Here is a 27,436-nt window from a genome sequence, read left to right on the forward strand (position 1 = left end):
AATGCAGTGCTTAATTTCACATAAAGGCTGATTTGCAGTTGAAAGAACCTTAATTACTAATCAAACTGAATTAGCCTCTTTTCTGGAAAGCAATTAAAGGGAAAAAATACAAGGCAAGATTAAAAAGTCAGAACATATCTCACTAGCTTGTGCCAATCCACCTAGGTGCAGTTTAAAATCTCAATGTACCAGCAATTTGCCTTAAATTTTCAACGAGAAAAACCAACCATTTTCCTTTTTCGAAAGGTGATTAAATGCACAAGTTCCTCAGCAGATAGCTGTATATGCCTCAGCACAGTGGTACTTTGTACTCCACAAGTGTTGGGAACAGACCATATGGACTCTGTTAAGGTTTATGTTTCATGTTTGGTTATTCAAATAACATGCATTACACCTGCATCAGTTCACAATAAGTTTATTTTACGTGAAGAAAAGCTTTGCCATTAATGAAAAATTTCAGTAGAAAACAGTATCTCCTGCTTTCAATCTAGATTACTCAAAAGTAGAAGCTTGTATTAGTGAAAACTTCAGTAGAAACAAATCTGTAGGAAACATGTTCTTGGCAAATGAAGTAAAAGCTTTAAACACATTAAGTTTGAATAGAGTATTTACCATGCAACCATGCTGGCAGAAAAGCCAGTTTGTAATGGCTGGTATTTGTCCCGCAAGACAATAACATGGAAGACACTTAAACCTGCTTACATAATGTTAATTGTATATAAATATGTTGTTGCCATAACTGACAGTCTTTATTCAGGCCAACCATTTAGTTTAGCAGTTCTAAATAAGTAATAGGCACTTTGCCTTTCTGATTTCCCCTTTCACCCATCAGCCAGTCTGAATCCATGCCAGGGATACTGTACACCGTTATCACCTAAAAAAAAAACCAGAAACACATTATTGTAACCTTTCCTTGCCCAGAAAAAAAATACAGTCTACCTTCATCTGATTTCCAATGTCTTAGAACTGAGATTAACCAAGTTAATAACAGCATTTAATATCAGCATCCATGGAACATAATCTAGTGCTCATAAAAATTATTTCACTGGTCCATGGAAAAGAAGTATAGTAGCATATTTTAAAGTTCCTTTTTACTGATTAAATTCTATTCATTACTGGTTTTTTTCTATTATTTTTTATCTATAAATCTTGTGTATCACCATCAACTTTAACAGACAATCTAAAATAAAGTTTGTTGGATCTTCAAGTGCATGACAGAAAGACAGACGGTGTGGATATGCTACGTCTTAGAAGCTGTGGCCTAAGATTTTCTGTTAAGTCACTTTGTGGATGCTCTTCTTCAGGGTTAAGCTACAGTTTACATTACTAGGTGACATTCTGTTTCAGCACCCTGCTTCATTGTAAATCTCCACCTGATTTAAGAGTGCAATTGAATTGGAACAGGAATAAACACAGCACAACCACCACCACCATTCAAAACAAGAAGTGGCTGTATTTTCATATTCTTCCCAAATTGCAATATTTAATGTTTGAAAGACTAATTGTATTGATAACAGTGGTAAAGGCATGGTAAAAAGACGACAGCAGAATTGCATCTTGATTGTCTAGCAAATGCTCTTGCAAGCTAAGATGGTGCAATAAATGTTAACTCTCACTATAGACTATTAGGGTATATAGGTACAATGCTCTAAGAGTACTATTGAGGTTTAATCAAAAAATCAACTACACAGATCAAAAATAAAATAAACTACACAGATTTCTTGATGTAGCACATCTTAACTACCTAGTCACAAGCATTCTGATTTCACTTTTAAATGATCACGGTACATAGAAAACTCTTACCTCATCTGCAAGTAGTGATAATTCACTGCTGTTTGCAGCATCATAATCATAGAGAACTCTAGCATTCCTGCTGCCACTTGATGACTTCAGTTCCCTGATGCCTGAAGTAACTATTGAATTGGTTACTGAAGGCAATGAAGCAGAGGCTGAGGCCAAGACTACGGGAGTAGAAACACTCTGCACAGGAGTTGAGGAAGACTGATTATTGTTAGAGAGGAAAGTAGATGGAAAGCTGTGGGAGAAAAAAAAAAAACAAAAACCAAAAAGACTTCTGAGTGAATCAGATCTACATGGGGAGTTATACATGCCTCCATGCCTAAATTATCATTCTTGCTTTTATCAAGTACAAAATAAACACCAATAGAGAGCAGTAACAGAATAGCACTGATATCTGTATAAACCTAAATAAAGATACTTCTTCCTGACCTGTAGTATAAATCAATATAATTGCCTCTTAAAGAAGGGGGGGGAGGTAAAAAAAAAAGTGCAAAACCAGGAGAGCACTGTTAGTCAGACTTAATTCAGACTGTATTTTAATAAACATTTCTTTTGACAGCTCTGCCAGTAAAAGTAGCCTCCACCTCCTCCTGCTCATTCCTCAGTTATGTGGCTACATAGAAGATTGTGCTGGTGAACCAGATCAGGGCAATATAATGCAGGTCAAAAGCACAGCCTCCCTCTGAAAGAATAAAAAACCTCCACAACCATTTCTGTATCTAAATCAGTTCATTGATTCAGCTAACTGCATGCTGTAAAACAAAACTATTTGTGACACTAAAGATGAACTTATATCAACTTAAGCCCCTCCTTTCTAGGCTGCTGCTTGTTCTGTGCCAGCTGTAGTGCTCGTCAGAGCCTTTCATGAAGTCTATTCAACTCATTAACCTGCTTGGAAAAAAATTCAAAAAGGTAAAAAAAAGCATATAATATTCTAGTAAGTGAATGGGACAGCACACAGGCAATGATGAGCTGTGAGATTGTTTCATGTCACATTGCCCTACATCCTGGGATGCAGTTACACAGCAGAGTAAACTTATTTAGCAGTTGATGTAGTCATTCTCTGCCCTTTTGACATAGTGAAAATCTATTCATACTGTGTACATGAACCTGTCAGAAAACAGTCTCATCTCATCCCTTCCCACCTATGCTCCCCAGTTAAGTTCTTGTTGAAAATGCAGTTTGGTGGCAACTTTAACCACATAAATCAAGATCAGCATATTTCCACACCCACGTCTGCAGCATTATTGGTGCTCATATAAGAGGAGCTGATTTAGGTAGCTGATGCAGGTGAAAACTAAATCTACCAATATAGTGACTAATTTTTGGGTTCTGTGGCCATGAACATAGGCGGAATTAAGGCAGCTCAAATTTTATTGCATAAACATTAATTCTCTGTCATTTGAGTCAGATCTAGCAATGTGTTGCTTTTGAGTTGATTCAACAATCCGATATAACAAAAATTATCAAGATTGCTACCTTTACATCAGAGCAGCTTGTTAAACATGTTCACCTTGCAGTCATGCAATTGTTACATCTGACTGAGGGCAAACAGCAGGAGTATATTGTGAAGGACAGAACTAGCCCCTTTACAGTTAGGCTGAATTGCATATAAGAATTTGGATAGACTCTCAGGGGACTGTTGTGAGTTTAGTTAGCAGTTTACTACAATCAAAAAGAGAAAGTCCCGCTTGCCCCTCTGTCTTACCTTGACTCATTTGATCATAAAAGGCTGGTTCAACTCACCAAAAAGAGACTGCAACTCCACCCAAAAAAATATTTGTTTTCATTTGCCAGATTAGTTTTTCAAACCAGTTTACCATGTTCCCTAAGCAAATCAAACAAGCAGAACAAAGGGAGGAAAAACTAGACCTCACATTTTTGTAGGGATAACTCAGCTGCGCCTCATGATGTGTTTATTACTTGATTAGGTGGCAGAGACTTAATTTTAAATGACAATCAGCTGCTTCTCAATATTGCTAAACTACTGTTTAGTATACTGCTAAACCTGTTCTCTTAACACAGCAATTACTTGTAAATCATTCTGCTCAGTTCAAAGGGTCACTGGTTTGTACAGCTAGTGGAAAATAAAGCCAAAGCTTTATAACCACTCTGTCAATCAGTAAAGCACTAAGGCTCACTCTTTTTGCCAAGCCATATGTCCGCATGTTACTGGAAAGCTTCGGCTATGCAGAGGTTGTCTGGGATTTTTTCTGAACACTTGAGTAGCAGGAGTTTCACAGATTGTAAAGTAGGGGACTAGTAATGGGTAATTCAAAAAAATAATGCTGCCAAAGCTCAGGCTTGTCTGTCAGGGAAGCTGAGAAAATTCAGAGCAAAAGCAGTTATCAGCAAGAAAGAAAGCAGCCAGAGTACCAGGATATTTGAAATAGATTTGTTTAGTTCATTCTGAGGAACTAAAACAAAAAGAGAGATTGCTTTTGACCTGGGAGATTTGATTCTTTAAACAGCCCCACAAGAGGGGGAGGCAGTAAAGGGATAAGCAGCTGATGCTGCCTTGAAGGGAAACATCCATAAAACTATGTCTATTTATATAAAGAGAATGGAGCACAAGTTTTCCCCCAACCTTCCCTACAGCTAACTCTGGAGAGTACATCAGCTTTGGAACTTGAATAGTCTCAATGTGAACCACGTTAGGGTTTATGCCCTAAATTCTGAGCCAGGTAAAACATAATATGCCTCTACTCTGAGAGCCAGCAACAAACTATCCCACTTAGAGGTCGAACGCCTTTGGTTCACCAATGATCTCAAAACAAAAGTAAGTCCCTCAGAACTCTTGGCTTTCATATGAGAATACGGCACAATGTCATTCTTGGATGTGTGAAAATAACACATATAGCTCAGCACTATATATCCCTTGTTAACCAACAGAGCACTGGCAAATACACCCAAAATCTAGCTGAGCTGCCTGAGCTATTTATTTGGTACTATATCTGCCTACACGTAACACAGGAAGAACACTACACGCATCCTGCTCGTCTGTTTATTTAATGCAAGTGCTATGCACCATATGCCTATAAACTGAGGAACTCTTCCAAAGCAAGAAGCGCAACTTGAGACCCTGTCCCAGCACTCTCCATTACAGTTCAGTGGGACTTCCTTGCACAAGGAAGGAAAGACACACCCAAGATTTAATACCATTACTATTTTAATCCACATAGGCAGACAAACTTCATTTGGCTGTTTGAGGCATTTAGGATTTTGCAAAGCTTCCATGCTTTTGGCCTTCTAGCAGTCATAGCTATTTTATCAAAAATACGAATCAGATCATAGCCACATAAAGAGACTTCCTTCTGTTTTCTTAAAGGCAGTATTTTCTTCAAATACACTTTTTTATACCTGGTAGCAGTTTACATATATTTTAAACAAAGACAGCTGTTCCAGGACATGCCATACATCCTAAAGCAAGAGATTTTAAAGACAAGTATGTTCTTCCTTAGGTTAAAGTATTATACTTAAAGCGTTCTGTTTGGTAAATATACTAGGATAAGAGTACAGATTTTAAAAACATCCTCTCAAAATAGTTCTGTAAATATACTTCACTTAATTTCTAATTTAACAGGCACTTGTCCTTAATCCAGTAAATGTTTATTTTCAAGCTTTCAATTCTACAACTTGCATTTATGCACTACCAAATTTTATAGGGGAATACTTCCTTCAATGGAATGTAACTTTAAAGATGTAGCCTTTTTTAAAAATCACAGTTTTAAAGACTTTTTTATAACGTCTTTAAACTACCCACTCAAACAAACTGAGGAAAGGAAATCAAATACCACAGGAAGTTGCAAGTCAGGAAAAAGACAAGACTCAAGAACACTTTTGGTTTTGCTTCCTTGTTATGAAAAACATAAACAGAGATACTTTACAGAGACAGTTAGTTAGAACAGACACTACAGTAAACTTCTAAGTACAGACAATCTTTCAATGCATATGCTTATCTAAATAACACGTTCTGGTATAACCCTAAGAAAGGCTGATTTGTAAAGAAGAATTACAACAGGGAAACTTTACAAAAAAGTAAGCATGTCAATCTCTTTACATCACCACCAATCAAAAAAACCCAAAAACACCAACCCAAAAGGATTATGAGCACAAAGTCATGTCAGACAGTTTCTTCTCTTACTTCAAAACAGTAAAGCTAGACAAACTTGCTCACTACACTGTGAGTGCTTTGGATTACTGACTACAGATATTATGAAGTACATTTCTCCCTAGATACAATATCTATGCTGGCAACTCACAGTGGAGAATGCAGTTTCACTTAAAATCAGGTAGCGCCCTGAGCAAACAGGAATTTATAGGCAGTACAAAAACTTCTCCCACATTGCATAGTGGTTTTGCAGCATGAAGCAAAAGACAACCGAATGATTACAAGTAAATCTCTAGAAATTCTTTTTTGCACCATTAAACGAGGTTACCATAGGCTCACCTTCCTCAATTACAAAATATACAAAATCTCAGTAAATCAACCCTGAAATGATATTAATGCTGTGTGTAGGCTAAGGGAAGTAGTAACACTGGGGTAGCTACATATTAATTACCTGAGAACAGATATAGTTCCTTTCAGTCCAGCATGCCTGTGTGTTCACCACTGTTACATCAGTGTAAATTTTCCTACTATTCATAAGCACTTAGAAAAAATTGGTTTTTTTCTGAAGTTTTTACAGTGTTACTACCTTCCAAGTTGTTTCTGAAGATCCAACATATATTGGTAACATTGTGCATAATAGGTCATCTGAGCTTCAACAAAATCATTCAGACAGCGAAGATGATGTGCCTATAATACAGCAAAGAATTCAAGTTTTTAGTCTGTAAAAGTACTATGCTGCATTAAAAAGACTGGTCTCCTAATCAGGTGCTAACGCCAGTATTGCCACATAGGGATTTGTGCCACATGGGCATAGTGCCTTGATTTACAAGGTTAAGGGGATAAAATGTCACAAAAATTACATATTTGAGCACAAAAAATAGGTGCTGTACAAGTATCATGCCATTTACCTATATTGTTGTCACAAGATAAAAAAAATATTTTAGCAGATTTTTGTGGGTTTAATATTCAGTTGATCTGATGAATGGGAAGCTGAGTTTAAAGGATAAAAATGAAAGCTCCTGCATTCTCAAGGTTAACGGGAGACTAAAGTTAAATTCAGTGGATACTAAACTAGAACTCAAAAAAACCAACCCCACAGTTTGATGCTTTAATGCACTGAAGTGAAACCTCATAGCCCAAAGTTCCCAAGTAGCTTACTGTAGATATTTTTAGAAAGTACCCTGATTTTGACTTTCCCCCTCTACCCCTTTTGGGTACTCACATGTGTGCTGCTGATTCCTTCCAGCAGAAGTCTGGTAATTTCTGCTTGACGGTCAAATTCACTTTGAGTAATTCGTACTTCCTGTTCAGACTAAAAGTAAGGACGCACGTTAGGTATTTGTACAATGCACTCTGTTAGACCTTCCGACTGCAACAGTTCCATTTTATTCACAGCTACTCACACAAATGCATTAATCATAGGCCTAAGTGTTTGAAACGTGTGTTTTCTTTGCAGATCTTTACTAGGCAAAAAGAGTAATTGCATTTTGGGTTCAGAAATGCTGAGGCCCTGTATACACAACAAACACCTTTATCATCAGACACCTACCACAGAGTCAATGCATGCAAAAGGAAGGTGTTTGTCTGCCAGCAACATTACCCCACCTCTCGCAGTAACAAACCAAGCCTTCACTGGCATAAGAGTGTCTGCACCAGGGGTTCTGCCAGCATGACAGTAGCATCCAAGGACAATGTGATTTTTTTTCCATACTTCAAATTAACAGGGTTCTGACCAAATAATTTAAGGTAAACCTCACATTATTTTTGTCACGTAACCATATGGCAATCAGCTATACATAAATCTTTGATGGTAAGTTTTAACAGAATATTTCATGAATTAATATCTCATACTGGCCATCAAGCTACTACAACTATTTCTGGAGCTTGTAATTGTAATTCTTTAAAAAGAAGTAAATCCAAACTATAGCAAATGTTTTAACTTCAATTAGAGTAAAATTTCTATTAAAATAATTGGATTTAAGTTTCATATTTGAATAATTCCAATTACATTTATCCCTTGTTACACATCATTATCAGCAATTTTTAAGTTAACAACATTATAGCAGTTTTAAAGGATTTCCATCTAGCCAAAATTTCTTTAGACTATATTTCTGGGGAAAAAAAAAAGGACACTACTGAAAACACACAAATACGTAAAAATGTGTTGTAATATCCAAGATTTACTGTTCCAAGACAGAACCTCCTCAGCCTGGAATTTGGATTACCTTGCCTCAATGCTTATATACATATAGCATCTTTTTTCTAAAAGCAAACACAAAGGCAAAAATCTGCACTAAGTCAAAGATGCAGCAGTTACTATTCTCAACAAAACAGATTAAGGAAATATATTTGCAGGAAACGAGGTGATACTGACAAAACATTGGTTTCAAAAGGATTTTGTGTTTGCAAACATTCTGCTTTTGCATTCCACTGATGTTAATCAATATGAAAAATAGCATGGAAGGATCTTAATCTCAGAAATGACCACAGAAGAATGATGCAGTTACCCAAGAAATGTTTTTGATCTGAAGTCACTGCAGCTAGGAAGGCTTACACATTAATTAAACAGTGAGGAAGCAGCTATGGAGTACTGTGTGTTTCTTACTAGAACTGAGATAGCAGCGTATGTATCAAGTTACAAACAAATTAGGTTTTCAAAGTTCGTTGAGGCAAGAATCTTTGCTTGGAATTTTCCTATTAAATCTGTACTAATATCAGTGAAATCCATCTGGCAGTCCCTGAGAGAAATGTAAGAACAAACAGGGGGAAAAGAGCAAATCTGACAGCCGAGATGGGAAGAAAAAGCATTCCCTTCCATATTAGCAACATCTTCATTTCCTTTACAAAAAAAAAACAAACAGCAAAATCATAGGTAAACCATTTATCTGAAGACAAATAGTCTAGTCTCTTGCTTCTCTGAAGTCAGCAGTTGCTAATGTGTTTGTTTCTTCCTGCCAGGTAAGTAAATACATGAGAATAGGACATACAAGAAGGGGAAATATCCATCAGAATAATTCTGTTTCAGCAATATTTTAGCAAATCAGCTACTTTGTATAAGAAAAGGCAAAGTGAGTAATGTGGTAACATATATTAACCTAGCCAGTACAGAGTGGCTTTAAATACATTGCTTTACAAAGGCCCAATGTACTGGGTTTGTAGAGATTTACATACACTGAATTATGTGATGATGTGTTTAATCTGTTTTGCCCATCCCTATTTTCAGTACTGCTAGGTGAAGAGTAGCAGGAGAGCGTATCTATTCTACACCTTGTGGTAAAGGTGAAAACCAGCTGACTTTCAATCTCAGAAACTTATGGCCTGATCACCTTTGTTTCTGAACAGAATTAAGAGCCCAAAATACAAGCCTAAACTTTCCAGTGACCCCCAGCTGCAGTTGTATTTTGTTTTTAGAACAATTAGAACGTCTCACAGGGTATCTCCTATGAAGATCCCTCAAAATGGTACTTGCTCCCCACGTTCAGTATGAATATTCAGAAGTTCATAATCTTGCCAAATTTCACGAGAATATATGACCTCTCAGAAATACTGTGCAATCTTGTAGCTAAGGGATAACACACAATCATAAGAGCACAGGAAATAAAATCACCTTCCTAATGTTGTTTCGTTAGACACACTATTGGTAAAACAGTGGTAACGGATATATTCATGCTATCCAATATAGCTGGGCCTCCTCGGACAGGCAGGAGCTCCTCTTGATGCTCAAAACCAGCCTAACCTCAACCTGCTGAACACACACTAAAAGCCTCTGCTCTTTCCATTGACTACAGCAGACACCTCAGAAGTCTCCTAACAAAATCCGTATGTTTATAAAGTGTGTAACATCAGTACCTACCCCATGTGTTTTATAGTACAGTATTTAATATCCTCTAATTCCACATTTCAGAAGGGAAGTTAAACTGAAGAAAGTTTGTCATCGACACCATGCAGATCTTTTGTTCTAACTCAAAAAACCCTGTGATTGATCTAGAGATTACTGGACAATCTGAAATCCTTGTTGGGAAGCTTCTTAGATTTAAATTGAAAACATCTATGAATCTCTTCCTCCAACTTTCAAACACAGGACAGATTGCCTTTAGAAACCTGGATGGATTACTGTTCCTTTGGCAAAATGTATGTGTTGTAGTTTCTTTTTCATATGCTTAATAAAAAAAGGAACACTGAATTACATAATTTATTACAAGGTTGAAAGCTTTTCATCTCCTTTATGCTATGGTCAAGTACTTTGTATTCTTTCTTTTTCTCTCCAAGACACAATCTGTTAGATTTCACTGTCCCTGAAGTTGCTTGTTGTCATCTCTGAAAAGTAAATAGTTTTATTTATAATTGTCTTATAGCTTCAAGATTAGTTTTCATTCCAGTAGTACTGCTCCTCTGCCATCTTTTTCCCAAAATAGTACCAAGTACTCCAGCAGACAGGTTTGCTGCTTCCAAATTGTTATTTTACTTAAATAGGAAAATAATTCTCAAACTTTGGGATTAAAGTTGACCTAACCCCCCTTTTACAGTTCAATCTCAACTGCTTCTTCCTCTTAAACTCTCGCCTTACACTCTACACATATAACCCCCTGTTCACACCATAACTCACAGAAAGTTGGAATAGAAAAAGCCTTCACTTATTTTCTCTCATAACCCCCAAGATTTCACCCAAAGCTCCATATCCCAACTTCTGGGATATTCCTAGCAATGCCCTAGACCTCCCACAACTGCCTATCTAGTTCCCCTTTAAAAACCATACTACAAAGTCCCTGCCCTCCAACTACCCATGCTTTCTACTGCTACCCTTAATTTTTATTTCCCCATCTCCACAGAAATCCCCTAAGACATTTCCTTTTAACTGTTAGTACAGCTTCTCACAGCCTGTTCCCAATACTGTTTTGTGAGAGCCAGCGAGCCCAAGAACAGCCCTTCTCATGGCACCAGAGTGGCTATTGCCTAACACTCCATTAGCTCCACTGAGTTTGTCCCTGCGCAAGGGATGGCATGACAAGAGAAGGCTGCAGCCCCCACCCCAAGGCTAATGCTGTATTTATGAACCAGCCTTTAGCCCAGGCACACTTTTCAGATGTGCCTACATCCTAACTTCAGTTGCTTAAGATAAGCACAGCATTCTCTAGTGACACTGGGGAGAAAGGCGAGGAACAAACCCAAAACAAACCCAAAACAAAACAAACAAAAAACAACAAAAAACCACACACACACACACACACACACACCCCCCCCCTCAACAAAAAAAAACCACCAAAAAACAAACCAACCAACCCCTTCAAAACAGAGTTTTCTCAGAGTTTCTTGCATGCACTCCAGCATTTTAATTACTGTCCCATGTTCTGGGTAAAAGTTGAAGATCAGTGTTTTTCAGGACAGTTTAGATACTAGACCCCAACCTTTCTGAAAATTTTCAAATAAGCTCATTCTCTAGAGGTCATTTTTAACAGGATGCCATACCATACATTTTGAGAGACAAGTCCTGTAGTTCTTCTTCTATTCTATCTTGTCACATGGTACTAAGTGACAGTCAGAAACAGCTTACTATAAACCAAGCCCCAGGCACTGTTTCGCCACTGGAGTTTGAAAGGCCCTAGAGGGAACCAGGGTATTCTGATGGGATGCATCAGGTGCTAGCATTAGACCAAAATCAACAACATGCAATATCCTTTATTACATTAGACCAGCACAAGTTATGGCTTCAGAATTCTGCAATTTCTAAGTTGTTTACTTACTTTCGTCACTTCCTCAGCCCATATCTAGTCAGCATTAAGAGTAGGGGGGAAAAAAATAGAAACATAACAAACTTAGACATCAGTGGTACTTTAGTACAGGATACAACCATACTTTGGCTTTTAGCTACTTTCCTGTCCTCAGAACTTCACAGGGATTTGAGGAGTGCTATAAGTTGCGCAAAGTCCTTCATACACAATGAAGCTACAATGAGTATGGATAGCACTACATCTGTGAAATAAATTAGATACTAAAGAGTGTATGACTTCTAGAATTTATATGTTACACAAATCTATTTAAAACAAGCTATTACAACATAAGACATAACTACTTAGAAAATGACATGAATCAGACAAGCTAAATTACCTTACGGAGGAATTTAAGTTACCTTAATATATTAAAATACTGGAAAACTAGGGAAAGCTATTCTCATTTCAACACCACGTTAAGTAAAGACTGAAACAGACAACTGAATGATTTCTCTTGCTAATTCCATTACCAGTTTCCTATTTCACAAGCATATTTATTGAAACCTAAATTTAATTAAAAATGCTACAGAGGTATCTCAAACTGAGTATTAAAGTAGCAAGTAGTACAGCAAAATCATAGAACTGCAAAGAATTTACTCTAGAAGTTAATTACTTCAGCTTGCTGTTCCAATTCCCTCTTGCAAGGCAGTTCTCCTTTAACCTTCATTTTCTGCATTTGTAAGAAGATGACACAATCGGGACTTTGGCAGGAAGAAGTGTGCATAAAGGTTGCAGAAGCAAGTTGTAACAAACAAGTTTGTTTACTCTTTTATCTGATCACAACTGAGAAATTTGGAACACTAATTGAGATGAGACCCACTATGCTGTGCAGATCCAAGACCCAAACCAGTGCAGGCTGAATAGCATAGTCTACATTGTACATAATTAACCAACATCTTTTCCACTTTCACAATTATGGTGCTGAAAACAGTTGTATTAATGAGTCTTTGCAACAAGTTTAGGATATATTGCACTCTAAGTTAGGCCATTAATTTATGTGACATTATTCAGCTTCAGTTATTTGTATAAAATTGTTTGAAGGGAATAATTTCTACATATTCCTGGCTATTCCACATAATTCACTCCTCATTAAAAAAAACAGGAGAATGAAATAATTCCTTTCCCTCCAATAGATGAAATTAATTTCAGAAGTGATTAAAAAAAAAAAAATCAACTCATTCGCATCCTAAGTTTGCATTAACTCATAGAAGTTAGAATATAATAATGTATACTTCAGATTATCAGAAATATTTCTGATAAAAACAACATCGAACCAACGTAAATGTATTTAGTACACTATACCAATCTAGTCTGGAATGGAAAACATCTGAAACAAGACCAAATGATCTGGATAGCAAGAGGAAACATTTGATAGGAAAATGAATGAACACAGGAGGCCAACAAACCTTTAGCCATTTTACATGCAGCAAGTTGAGCACGTAAGAGACATTTACCATAATGTTATTCTCTTCAGGCTGAGAGGTGTTTAGTTGCTTAAGTGCATAGATAGAAGACAAAAGCGAGTTACAACACTGAATATAGCAGGTGAACAGATTATTGGCACAAAACACTGCAAGCTTAACCTAAGCAAGACTGTGAACTGAATATAGATAAATAAAACTGTTGAGATTTCTATTTTAAATACTGATCTATGCTGCTTCAGTTGTACGACAAGCATGGGAGAATGTAATTTCATCAAATACTAAATATTTTTATAAACAGGGAAAAAATAATCAAATGTAGATGTAATTTATTACTTTATCCTGTCAAAGAAAGTAGTGAAACACAAAAGTTTGCATCATAACTCAATACACTTTGCTAACCTATCAGTTCAGCATTGTTGGTCAGATATCTTCATAAATAAGCGAGCCAGTGGAAGATGAACCATTTGCATCACACCTATATCCAGGTTAGTCCTCATTTCTATATTGCAGAGGATAAAGCAGAGATGCAATTTTTTCACTTCTCTGGGAATTCTACAATCCAACACTTCTTAAACATGCACACTGCTGTTAAAATTTTAATTAAAATTGAAGTATTGGCAAGGTAGTGAAGAAGCCTACATTTTCATGCTCTACCAGCACTAAATTATTTGTGAATAAAACCGTGAATTACTTGCTATATTAATATTTAAAACTGGTCAAGTAGTAGCAGCAGCAACTAGCAATAATTTTGTCCAAGCACCAAGCTCTGGATGATTACACTGTTGATCGAACTAAAACTCAAGTACAGAGCCTTCCTTTTAAAACTAAGCTCATGGGGAACAATTTCCTTATGCTCTTTCTATTGCTTTAAGTAGTAAGGCATATACTTGCTACCATGGCATAAGAAAGTTAATTAAAAATACAAAGAAAAAAGTATTTTGTTTAACTTAACTCTGAACAAATCCAAGCAAAGGAACAGTTTACTATCCATTGCTTCCAAATTCCACTATTAGCTGACTAGAACCCTGCTCTGCTCTCCATTGTTAGTCTTACAAATTAAGAAAGCTTGACAAGTACAGAAGTAACTTTTTCGCATAAAATTTACATAATAGAAGGGGAAATGCATGCATGGACTTAAATACAGACAATTTAAATACACAGGGGAACAGCGTGCATGACATGGAGGATTGAGACACAGAAGCAGAACTTTCAGGTCGACAGCTCAGGTAGACATGACATTGGTTTTTTTTGAAGGATCACCATCGTAAAGATGGGAGGTGCTTCATCTACGAAGCTCAGAGATGATGATTCTGAGATCTTTCAGGACAGTGATCCATCTGGAAAAGCCAGCAAAGTCTGACAGTCACGCTTCTGCCTCTTCATCATGTACACTGTCCCTCTGTGTTTAAATTGTCTGTATTCCTTCAGCGTCTGTGTGCATGAACCCTACTGCATTAACCCATATGGGAAAAAAATCACTATCCATCATTAACTGCAGCACTTTTAGGAATGGAGTCAAAAGATAGCTATGAAAATACTATAAGCGTACCTTGCTGAAATACCATCTATTTAGTCATCTATTCCTCCATTTAGAGGCGTTTTAAGAGTTTAAAAAACAAAAGCTTTTTAGTTTAGAGTAATTTTAATTTCCTTGAACAAGTATTTCTTGAGGGAATAAGAATGGTTATGAAATGTGAGTTTAAGAGTCATGCCTTGTTTGATGATGTGAAGTAGTAAACAATATAGAAAGAGTAAACTATGACTATTTTTGATATAAAGAAGTTAAGTCTAGATAGGTTCATCAGTTGGAAGTAAACACACACTTGCTTCAACACTTACAGAGATTCAAATGCCAAAACTTGACCTCTGAACAATTTGTATTTACAACCATCTTGGCAGACTGTAGCAAGTGATTTTTGGCAGTATAGGCTCATCAAGTATAGAAGAAAGGGAAAATACTTACTTGGGCCAAGTAAGTTCAACTTGATGGGCTATCTAAAAATAGAAGACTAACACCCTGATCAGCAAATTGCTTTCGTTTCCTTGTGTTCCACTGAGGCATTTCTTACAAAGTATCCAGAAAAAACAGTGAGGATAAGAAGCTAGGACTGGAAACAACCAAGCAGTTGAGTTTCTAAATATATAAGTTCAAAAATTATGGACAAATTTAAAAAAAAATCTACTTACTGCAGCTCGAGCTTCTGCAACTTTTGCCTTCTTCAGTCTGGTTTTTGCTGCATCCAAATCTAGTCTTTTATTTTGTAATAGTTTACGTTCTTTCTGAAAGCAAGTTAGGTTAGTTCATGAGAATAGGTACACATACTCAAAAGCAAAATCCTATCTACTTGGATTTTTTTTTAATGTAGTATCACATACAAAAAGGTTCTTCAGTTGAACAAAGAGGCAGAATTACATCCTAATTGTTCTCACTCATTTTATACTCAAGGTACATATTTTTAATAGAACATTAGTTACAGAAAGCAAGTTTTCAGAATTATTTTGATTTTACCTGGTCAAAACAAAGAAAAATACACCAAAGGCACAAATTCTACCTGACTTTCTCTACATTAGTTTGAGGAAAGCAATAATGCACAACTATCTACTATTTAATTTTGAAGATTTACAGTTATGATTGTTGTGAAATGCTGAAGGATGCACAATTCAACTTACAGTAATAGTTTTGTAGTCTCCTTCAATAAAGTTTCTTAGTGGAGTGAGAAAGTTTATAGCAGAAGTTTGAATTAGTTCTCTGTCTGCTGTCCCAATTCGCTTTTGTGTTTCTCCACATTTAATGAGTGCATTTCCTGCAAAGGAAAAAAAAAAATGTTAGTTTCATAGTTATTCAGACAGATGGTTAACATGACAAGTTTCTACAGGCAGGAAAGTTTAGGCCAGCAGTTTGGAAGATAGTCCAAAACCATCACAAGGGCTTTCAAAAGAAATCTGAATCAGCTACAACAAAACAAACCCCCAAAAAACCCAAACAAAACCCTCCACACACACACCATCCTTGCAAAAAACCCCAAAACAAACCCACACACCAAACCAAACCATTTTTATTAATAAAACAATCACAGGTCAGGGCAAGATTTCAATGATAATAGATACAGCATTGTAGAAGTGACACTAACTATGGCAACACCATTGTGAACACCTATTTTGGAACTGGGTATTGTACCTACTTATTTTAATCCAATAACCTCCTTCCCTTATACCAGATTTTTGCTTAAGTCAGGAGTAGATGGTAGCAAGGAAAAAGCTCATTTTACTACTGGAAAATAATGTGCTTTTCCTCACCTCCATCAACTCCAGTTTCTAAATACACATTTGTACATTAACTGACCAATACTTGGGAATTTAGTTGTGCGTTAGGTGTTGAAACTGAAGTTAATGTATCAAGAACACAGTTGTTATGTTTCAACAGACTGACACTGCTGAGTTAGAAAAGACATTAAGTTTTCAGAGAATGGATTTTTTTGTGACACCACATAAAAGCTAACAGTGTATCTATCTTTATGCTAATAGCTTATGTTACTTGCCTGAATTCTAAAAATTCTGCAAGTTAAGGGACAGCGTGCCTATAAGTACAATTCTATCTGATGTTAAAAAGCAAGATTGGAGGCTGATGATCAGCAGTAAGGCCACAGATAACAACATAGAACCATGTGAAAGTAAGAGGAATGAAGCCTGCCGTTACTGATTTTGTATCCATAAGTCTTCTATAAAACAAGTGCACTTTCCTTCTTTTGAAAAGGAACCCCATCGTTTCCAGATACAAAGAACTCATTCTTTCCAGAACAAAAGTTTTCTCTCCCACTGCAATTTTGAGGAAAGGAACTAGAGAGCTAACTCTTAGACTTCGATTACAGACTATGGTACATATACAGACACCTATGCATTTCAGTTGGTTAAGTTAAATTAACAGCTAAATCTGTTATCAGCAACTTTAAGAGTTGTAGAGAACACTAGAATTAGACTTTATAATTAATGCCAGTGTAAAAACATTAGATAGAACACCTCCAACCCTCCTGTCATAAGTATATAAATTTGCTGGAGAAGGAAGAAAACTTAGATTATGTTCTACACTCTCATCTTTAGCAAAATATGTTTTAAGAAAAGCAGGAATACTGTAAAGTTAGAGAAGCTTCTTACCAAAGAAGTTAATTTTGGATAACATTTTCACTCCACACCACAAATAAAATGCATAAATTATGTCAGATGCGTAAATGTGTTCCTTTAATGAGGAAACTAAATTCCAGAATTATTGGTTCTGGTAAGAAAATTACCCATCCACAAAGACAGTTATCATTCCAACAGCAGATTCTATTTCTAGATTTGGATAAAAACCTCATTATTGATCTCCCAATGCTCAAATTTATACATCAAGTCATTTCAAACTGATACAAAAATAACAGAATTTTTTTATCTAGAAGATGACAAGAAGTATTATTTTACACTGTTAAGAAAAACTAGACCTGTACATTCCCCCCCCCGCCCCGCCCCACCCCCTTCATTTCTACAACACAAGATGGTTTTTGCTTCTACTTACCATAGGCTGTTCCTGGGCCAAATTCATTCCCAGCATCAATCATATACTGGCCTAGTAACTCTGGATTATTCATGCGACTTGGTGCTTTGCGGTCCAGCTTCTCATAGACAAATTCTTCTATTCTGGCATCTAAAAAAATGTTTATTTGAAATAATTACTGCCATTCAAAACACAAGTTAGAAATAGAAACACTAAAAAAATTATGAAAAGGAAAAAAAGAATTTCAAAATCTGGACATTAAACTCAACATTAAGTGAGCAATGCTAAGTTGAAGATGCTGTTCTTAGAAACTTACTGTATTCAATTTTTGTCATGCTATGTTCAAGTGTTTCTTAGAACCATCTGTGAAAGTGAAAAATTATACTTTCCCTCTCCCTCCTATCAGCATATTTATACAGTTTTTCAAAATTTTGTCCAGAAGTCTTCATTGTAAGAGCATAACAGAACACTTCTCCTTATCAAAACCAAAGTCTTTCTTCCCTCTCCAGGAAAAAATTGTGAAAATTGTTCACTAGAATTAGCAGTGTAGGAATTAAGTTCAACAACTACTGTAGGTTCCCAGTTAAGACATTCTGAAAGTTTGGTAGCCCCAGAAAATATATCCTCTCTTTCCCACTCCTCCTGCTTCCTTGAAATGCTCTGAAATAAACCACTGAAGACATTAGAAAGTGCTTCATTTCGTATTCCCCATCTTTCCTTAGTTTGAGCAACTAAATTATCAAAAAAACAACTTGTTGTGACTATATGATCACTAATATCCCTCTGCCATAATATTAAGCCACAGCATGGTTCTTAGGTGAAAAAGCCTCACAGACATCAACAGGAATAATGTTAATTACAATAACAAACTCCTCAGATACAACGCCCAATTTCTCTGACCAATCGTTCTGGCTTTATAACTTACTCTATTTATGCAGTCAGTATGAACTCATCTCAGCCTGCAATAGTACAGACAACCACAAAGAAGGTCTCCAACAAACATACCTGTGACTTCGATGCAACCAAAAATAATACTGTTAATTAGACAACTTTTGTCAGCACTGGACTAAACAACTACTTTCTCATGAAAGTCACAAAAATTAACTTGACACAGACAAACATGGGTATCAGTGCATTCCCTGGCACCAAAAGTGAACCAAAAATGACCCAAATTCATTGCTTTTTCTTTCCTCCATTCACAACATTTGTTTTTGACTAAATGACAAAAGAACTGAAAAGTAATCTAAAATTACTGGACTATTATATGGGTCTGACCTAACAGTACAGTTAAAAATGTGATTGAAAGTAATTTTTCCTCCCCCAGACAGGGTTGCTCGATTAACAACCAAAAGAAGCTCTCTACAGGATGCGATAGTCCTCCCAGGTAGGCTGCCAAACAGCTGAAGTTACATTCACAGACAAAGACCACTGCTTAACACTGAGTATTTTTAGCCATCAGAAAATTGACTGGTCAGCACAACTGAGATACTACCGTATATTATCTCTCTACTGAATCCTTCTCACACAGTTCTACCAGCCTGCAGTTAGTGACTCAATATTCTACAATTACAAGTTTCTGAAAAAGTTAATACATATTGCAAGTGCTGAACTAAAAGAACAAGATAAGTATTTCCTCTGGCCTAGACAAAAGTAGAAATTTGAGCTGGAATATTCTATAAGTTCTATTGCATCCTTCCTACAGGATTAGTTATTTTGGGTTTTATGTTTGTTTTTTAAATCCTGCTTTTATGCAACTAAAGAATGCAACAGACTTCTGAAATAATACTTCAAAGATCAGCATTATAAAGAATTTATCTATTTGGCTATCAGTGTATGACCTACCTGTACTAATGCATCCTAACTCAGTATGTCACTACAATGAGAGTACCTATGTTTTCAGTGCAGAGGTATTAGCAGTATTTTATCATTTGAGTGAACCTAAAGGAGCTTTATATATTTTATTGGTAGTAGTAGTTCACCCAGTGGCTAGCAACCAGGTCTTGACTTGAAATCTAGATCTACACACTAAGCAAATTCCTACAGCTCTAGTACAACTGCCACAAATGGCACAGATAACAGTAGAGAGCCTGACACTGGTATCCTGAACATTACTACTGACAGCAACATTTCCAGAAACAAATAAAATTAACACAGCAGAAAACTACATTTCTTCTACCTATGTTTTTCCTGTTATTGTTACCAGTGGATGAAAACATATTTGAAACTTTACGGTAGTGCTTAAGTATGGTGTATAAAATGCTGGCAAATGATAAAAGACTCAGCATCTGGAGAAAAATCATTCTTTAGTAAAGGAATTGTTAAAGAGGCATTTCAGTTCATCTTGCCTGCTTCAAGCTGAACTGTATCGTGCAGACAGTTTAAAGTAATGAAATAGTAATGAAATTTCTTTAGCCACTGCATCTACTCCATGAAGAACTTCAGAGTTCTTACAGCTACCTAAGATTTCTGGAATTAGAGTGGGAAATTCAATTAAACAGAAAAGAACTCAAAAACCAGTCAACCTGAGACTGACAAGAATGTGGAACCAATGCTACAGTTTAAAGCTCTGGCTAAAGCTTTTCACATGTGAAGGGTTAAAGAAGTACCAGCAATTGGTACAGTGTCTCTGATTCCGAGTAGCTCTTAAAAATGTGCTTTCCCTAACTCCAGCCTTCAAATTTTAAACCTGCTATATTTAGTCATAACTTATGCAATACCTGTTGCAGTAAACATTTACATTGGCAAATCTATTAATTCAAAAGTTGCAAACAAAACTTGAAGGGCTCCTTACTTGGATTTGGCTGCAATAATACTTCTGTTTGTTTCATTATTTTTTCTGTCCACAATTTAGTGCATTCTGCTTTGCTGAGAAGGTTCTCCAGGTGAGCATCCAGTTCAGTTTTCTCTGCTTGACCAAGCTTTTCTTCCGTGAACTATGAGTTAGACAGGTTGAAAATACTGTTAGTTCACAGAAATAATTTCCCAGGACAAGTTTAAGACAGTAACTATTCACTCATATCAGTTGCAGACCATATTATCAAAGATACAACTGTTATCCAGTCATTGATAAAAATCTAAGGATAAATTTGAAAGTTGTTAAATTCAGCAACACACCCCTACTATCAGGAAAAAGAGAGGCGGGAGGGTGTTAATCAAACCAAGACAAGGAAGGTAATTTACAACAGTATGAAGAAATACTCTGCTCTACTTGGTACTGAGAGTTCTCACTTGAAGCATTTTGTCCGATTTTGTATAGTGTTCCTCAAAACACGAGCCAAAAGGAAACCGAGTCCAGAGGTAACGAAGGCAATTAAAAGATTACTTCAATCTTGTATATTTTGTAATTAAGTTTGTCCCTTCTCCCACAGTAAAACCTGAAGACACAACAGATTCTCATCACAGCCATCTTTAATGTGTTTTAAAAAAAATGTTGTCCTGTCCACAGCAAACAGGATAAAAAGTAGTGAGTTTAAACTTCAGCGTGAAGACTTAAATTAGAATTAGACATTAGAGAAAGCTTCTAAAAACAAGGATTAAAAGCTAAAATAGACTTCCTGGGAAGTTATGGAATATATGTCTTTGGGGGTGGGGGGTGTTTTGCTTTTTAGAATACAGCAAATCAATGTTTGATGAACTGTGTAGATATAAACGATCCTGTTATGTCTTACAGAAACAGTAAGATGACCTCTGCTCTTCTCTTCCAAGCTGTGTTGTCAATGACAATGAAATACAATATAACTCCATTTAGCTAAATAAATCCAGCAGACAATTCATTTCACTTGATATTAAATTCATGCCAACTCTCATTAATCCACAAGCAGTTTGTACTTCAATCCCAGTTCTCTGGGAGAGGGGGAAGCCATGCGTTTCACATCAGGGAACCAAGCAAAACCGGAACTGAGGGTTTTGCCTGCCTCTCTTCAAGGCAGTGGTTCCTCATGACAATGATGATCTCATCACTCAACAGCCTGTTCAAAGTCAGGCTTTTTCAGAAGAACCTGGCTTACTATTAAATCCCTAACAAGCTTACCAGTTAAGACCATAATAGGACTGGAAGCATTTTTGACCGTCAAACTTCATTCTTAACAAATTATTTGGTGGGATATTTAAACTTGCAGTAAGAAAAAAGAATACATGTGAATTGCATCATCCAAGTTTGTTTTAATTTCCCTCACACGTAGAATAAAACCAACTTTGACAGCATGCACATCTAAAGTCTTGATAAATGCTGTGGCATTTGCAGTTCTACATAAAAGCAAACTGCCTTCATGAGAAAGTTCAGTTGCAGTATAGGGAAGAATGGAATTTATTTATGGATGTATTACTACTACTGTAAAAAGGTTCTTTAAAAAGATGTCAAGTACTCTAAGTTGTTCTCAAAAACTTTGTACAGATTCGTTGCAATACAATATTAATGGTTTTGAAATTATTTTTTAGCAATTACAAAGAGTATTTGTTTATAAAATAGGCTTTCCCATTAATATTTCCATAAATCTCAGCAGTGTCAAAATTGCTTAGTGAAGATCACAATGTTAGATTCCACATACACACTTAAAGGAAAAACTTAATTTTAGCAATACTGAGCAGCATGGTAAATAGTAGTTTGACAGAAGCATGGTTTCCAGCATTGATGTAATGCAACAATGCTGCCACTCTGATTTCTCATCTTGGTCACCCTGAAACTCTAAATTTGAACTGATCTTTCTGGTTTACATCCTTTTTTCAGACATTACTCTGTCCCTCAAGGATAAGAACAAAATGAGGAAGGTGGTGCTATGAATCGAGAATTTTTCTTCTGCTTAGAAAAACTGTTCCAAGATAGGCAGATACTAATGATTTTCTACTTTTATTAGAGCTCTAAAAGTTTTGCTTTCCTTTTTATTAAAGCTCAATACATGTCATACAGAGATATTTAATATGAGCATTTGCTGGAACAAATCATATCAGTAAGCCATCTGATCCATCCTGGATTCAACTGGGTTATCACAGCCCAATAGACATGTCAAGTCTACACTACAAAATTACATTAAGATAAGCCTCTAACTTCAGTTAGAAGTCACATACAATAAAAGTGTTTCTGCTACCAAAGAGTAAAGGCCCGGCTCATTCCCAACTGCTACACAGGCAGCTTGTGGATTACAGAGCCTGGCAAGAGGAAGGACTCGCATTCCTATTACTACACTCTATGTCATTATTTATTTCACCTCAAACACCACTAACTATAACCATTCACTACTTTGTTCCACAAATTGCAACTACTGCAAGACTGACTGAGAAGGACTCCTTCAAAACATTTTCTGCCTGTCAGAAGGAAAGGTAGGTTTTGAATGAAGATGGCCAGTAGGCTTGATTTTTCTGTACATTACTAATTAGAATATGGCAGTCTGAATATAGTATAATGTCATCCACAGAAGGAACAGGTTTCCTGGAACACGACTATGAGGTGGTTTTGGGTAAAACAGCCCCAATCCCCTTATAACAGGAAAGTCTGATAAGCCTTTGAAACGCTAACAAGATGTTCACTATCTTGTAAAACAGCTGAAGTGTAGTTGAAATGGAAATTTCAAGTAGTTTTCCTACATACCATTTTATGCTGCTGAACTGTTTCATAGGGTTTGGGTTGTTTTTTTGTTTAATATCCAAAAGCAATTAGCATCAGGTCATACCACATCATCCAACAATGCCTGAACGTACGAGTTTAACTTAATAAACAGAACTGTAATTTTTACTGGAGGATGCAAAATCTACACCCAGCTGATATTAAAAGAAATCCACAAAATAATAACCCATTACTATTATCTCTAAGCCTTACACAGTAACTTAAACCAATAGGGGAAGCAACAGTAGCACACAGAATATGAGTTACTCAGAAGAACATGTTAGGGATATGCTCCTCCCCCTCAATGGCTCATTAAACTTCTCGGTTTAGGGGAAAGGGGCAGCTGGTAGAGCAAAATTACTACTTCCACATTTCCACTGAATTTTAGTTTAGGTTAAGCAGATAATTAATGTAGCTACTCAGATGCAAGCCAACAATGTAGACAGAGCATACTGGAGTAAACCACAGTTCACAGCACCTTTAAATCATGATAGACTGCAAAAACCTACATTAGATTTAATGCAATAAGCTGATTTAAATGTAAAAAGTCAAGATAAAGAGAGACAAAATCACATGGTTCCATCCCAGGATCTTACAATAAAGGGTGAACTGCATCTCCCTTTTTTCCTTGTCCAGCAAGAAAAGGGAAAGGGGTGGAGGCTGGAAAGGAAGAGAAGGTCTGGGAAACATGTAGACCTGGAAGAAGCCAAGGAAAAAAAAAAAAGCATAGAGAGACCTCCATGACAAACAGAAGCCACAAGAGAAGCCACAAGGACTGCTTTTAAGTTCATTTAAATTTGAACAACAATGTTTTCTGACGAGTTTGCATTTTCAGAGCTTTGCTGTGCTGCTGATCATTAGTTCTGCTTGAATATTGAGATTCAGGGCACTACATCAGACCAGGTAACAACTGTAATTACGTTCCAAACCTGACTGTGACCCAGCAAGAACTCATGAGAAACCAAAGTGGATTACTATGCACTGCTTGGATGTCCACCTCCCGACAGGAAATCTGTTCAGGTTTGATTATATAAAGAAAGGGGACTACAACTCAGGACAACAGCTAAGGAACAAAAGCCAATTATAGTGCCCTTAGCGTGAAGAAAGGGGAAGGCCGATTCAGAAACAATGGGCTATCAAACAAGCTTAAAAACGATACTAAAACTCAAACAAAACCAAAAAGCCTAAGCAGACAGACACTTCTCACGTGTCACATCAGAGCTCGAATTTTACCGACCAGGCAGCAGGATACATTTGTAGCAGCCAGTAAAAACACCAGCTTATTTCAGGCGAGACACACCTTTGTCCTTTCCACGCATAAAGTCCGACCGTATCTCCTTGCAGCTGATGCCTGCTCAGCTCGTCGCGCCCAGCCCAGGCACCTTCTCCCCTCTTTGCCTGTCCTGACCTTGGGCCGCCTCGGCCTCCCCCGCCAGCCCCCCGAGGCCAGCTGTTTTGCAACCAGCCTGGACGAAATCCCCGGGTCCTGCCAAGCCTAGGGCTAGCAGGGGACCCGCGGGGGAAGGAGCTAGCTCGACAAGGAGGCGCCTCACAGCAGCTCATCGCTGCCTGCTCAGGACGCAGGTCTGGGTTCACCCCTCGCCAGCGCGGCCGGGCCTGGCGCTCCCTCAGAGCTGGAAGCGCACGGCGGGCGCAGCAGCCAGCCTGACCCCTCCCGGCCGCCGCTCCCCCGGCCCGGGGCGGAGCCGAGCGCCTCGGCCAACACCCCGCGCCGGCCCGGACCCAGCAGCGGCCCCGCGGAGCCAGCCCGCGGCCTCGCCCACCTCCCCCAGCTGGGGCCGCGGCAGTTAAGCGCAGTCCCAGCGAGGCCCCCGCAGGGGCGGGCGGGCCACCGGGGCATACCTGCACGGCGCGGCTCAAGAAAGTGCCCGCATCGGCAGCCAGCTTCTTCACATTGAAGTCCATGATGTTCATCTTCGGCGGGGGAGGGGGCGCTGACTCAGGCCAGGCAGCCGCGGCGGCAGCGGCCCCTCCGGCCCGTCCCTGTGGGGAGCCGCCGGGGGGCGGTGCCAGGCCCGTCCCGGCGCCGCAGCGGATTGGCCGTCGCCGTGGCGTCAACCGCAGAGCCCGGATCGGCCGGTGGAGCGGCGGTGACGCCCGCTCCGGCCCCGCCCCGCCTCGCGCCGCCGTGCGGGCGCGGTGGGAGGTGCATCCCGCCGCTAGGGACGGCCGCCCCCCCGGGGCCCCGGCACGCGCCCCCGCCTCAGGGAGCCGCGGCCGTTATCTGACCGCTGCAGGGCCTGCGGCTGCCTCCGGAGCGGGTCTCAGTCCGCCCGCCCTCCGCAGGGAAAGGGAGGCTTCCCGGAGCCGGTCGTGGCCTTTACCATAAACACTAGTTAGTGGGGCGTGCGGAAAAGGTAGAGTGGTGGCCCGCCCGGGGCACGCTTGTCCGTGACCCTACGCGTGGAAACTCCGCTGCCTGGGAGGCTCCGGCCTAGCCCGGCATGCCCCCTGGGGCTGGCACCCTCGGGCCCAGCTCTGAGAGGACGAGTTCCCTCCGTCCCTGAGTCTTGAGTCCGGTGTTTTGTAAGTCGAATCTTGTTTGTCTTCATGAAAAATAGTTTTTGGATGGACTGTGGAAGTGTAAGAATTTTTTAAAAGTTGGTGAGAAAAAGGTTGTTTATTAAAAGAGCTTGTTTAGATGAAAGCATACTGAGACACAACTATAAAATAGCACCAAAGCATCACAGAGAGTATTTGGAAAAACCTTAAGTATCATAGCATAACAGTGCCAGAAATCAAGAAAATTAGAAGAAAATACTCTCTAATTTTATTAATTTCCATTATTTTAACGTCTCTTATCATGATTTTTGAATGCCTGAAAGAGCCTTTGACATGGGCTAGCAATTAGAAAATAGAGTAACAATGGGGCACCATTGGCAGCTAATGTTTCCAGCTTGAAAATTATTCTGGTCATTCAGTGCTCTACCTCATAATCCAAATAGTAAGTAATATTTGGCTAAATTTGATAAAGTCAGAGGAAATCCTAGGCCATTATGACAAGAAGTGAATTCCAGAGAAAGGAAATAACTGTAACAATCAATGCGATCTTGCTTACTTGCCAGTGAGATTCCAGGAATTAAAACCAAAACAAAACCCAGGCTACGTAAAGTTCCCATTGTACCTTTAGTACTGATAAGGAGAGGGCCTGAAAGCTATTGTGTGTATGTGTTTACTTTGCTTGAATATGTTTTACCTTTTTCAGCTTTTATTGTCTCACTTATACATGGATGTGTTTATATATTAAAAACTACATGACAAGTTTGTTTCCATTTCTCAAAATGAGTTTTAGTAGTGTATTAAAGGTCCCATGAATCCCTCCTGTAATGCTCAGCACTATACGGTCATATAAGAGCTGATCATGATTTCTTGTGATATCAGTGTAGGATATGTGAAAAGACAGCAACATCAAAGATTTTGGATTTGGACACACAGATGCAATTGTTTCATTTCATAGCTTTCCTTGGTGCTAAATGTCAGCAGTTCCCATTGATGGAGTTCCACAAAAAGCCAGAGATGCCAACAGTTGAGAGCAGTAGTGCCTGACCTTGAGGCAGAAGCACCTCCTCAGATGAGATGTACCCCAATAATGCCTTGGGAGAGTGGTATGTCCAGGCTGGAATTAACAGCAACCAACACAGCCTAGCTCTTCCCAAAACAAAATACTGCTAGTTCTTCCCTGAAGCTTGCACCCTGATGCTGCCCATGACATGTGAGCCTCACCTGCCACAGAGGAAAATGCTGCTTTCTGTGATATGTTGACTGACAGCTTTGACACTCCACTTTTTCCTTCAGAAAATGGTTAGATACCTCTCCCTTCTAGCATAACCTGGATGGAAGGGAAGAAGACTCCCATCCTTTAAGATCCCATGAGTTAGAGTTTTCTTGTAGGATTTGGAATACCCACTTTTAATTGCGCCTTTCCTAAGGAGCCCTAGACACAACAGTACCGCTTCTTAGGAAAATGCCTTAAGTAGACAGTACTTCCACCTTTAGCAGATGGGCTGTTTGGCATATGTGGGGCATTGAATGTGTTTTTCAGTTCTCACTTTTAACATCCTTCCTCTTTTCATGAATGTTTAAGCAGTCAGAATGTAAGCGAGAGGGAGAAAATAACTCTTCAGCCTAATAGTTACTACACATCTAAGAGGAAGATCTGTTCTAGTGCATGTTTATATATTTTAT

At 38.3% G+C, this 27,436-nt stretch overlaps 2 protein-coding genes across 10 annotated transcripts in view; one reads left to right on the forward strand and one right to left on the reverse strand.

Moving 5' to 3' along the window:
- Positions 1–399: 399 nt before the first annotated feature.
- SH3GLB1 (SH3 domain containing GRB2 like, endophilin B1) lies at positions 400–25,282 on the reverse strand. Of its 3 annotated transcripts, XM_054833871.1 has the most exons (11): positions 25,094–25,282; positions 20,423–20,564; positions 17,653–17,781; positions 15,774–15,907; positions 15,291–15,383; positions 13,134–13,172; positions 11,653–11,676; positions 7,134–7,223; positions 6,498–6,598; positions 1,804–2,035; positions 400–874 (listed from the first exon to the last, which is right to left on the reverse strand). In XM_054833871.1, the coding sequence occupies exons 1-11, from the start codon at positions 25,163–25,165 to the stop codon at positions 767–769; spliced, it is 1,164 nt and encodes a 387-aa protein (XP_054689846.1). In that variant the 5' UTR covers positions 25,166–25,282; the 3' UTR covers positions 400–766. The 3 variants fall into 3 exon arrangements, with proteins under 3 accessions (XP_054689846.1, XP_054689847.1, XP_054689848.1); XM_054833872.1 differs by lacking the exon at positions 13,134–13,172 and having other exon boundaries at positions 25,094–25,281; XM_054833873.1 differs by lacking the exons at positions 11,653–11,676; positions 13,134–13,172 and having other exon boundaries at positions 25,094–25,280.
- Positions 25,283–25,371: 89 nt separating this feature from the next.
- Positions 25,372–27,436, forward strand: part of ODF2L (outer dense fiber of sperm tails 2 like) — a 59,611-nt gene continuing 57,546 nt past the window's right edge. For 5 of the 7 annotated variants that reach the window (XM_054833863.1, XM_054833860.1, XM_054833862.1 and 2 more), the window contains exon 1: positions 25,392–25,777. The gene's annotated coding sequence lies outside the window, so the exon portion shown is untranslated. Of the gene's footprint in view, positions 25,778–27,436 lie in introns of all 7 variants that reach the window. The other 2 variants (XM_054833861.1, XM_054833868.1) reach the window with 2 other exon arrangements.

Source organism: Grus americana, chromosome 8 (genome assembly GCF_028858705.1).
Source record: "Grus americana isolate bGruAme1 chromosome 8, bGruAme1.mat, whole genome shotgun sequence".
In the NCBI taxonomy this organism is placed as follows: Eukaryota; Metazoa; Chordata; class Aves; order Gruiformes; family Gruidae; genus Grus; species Grus americana.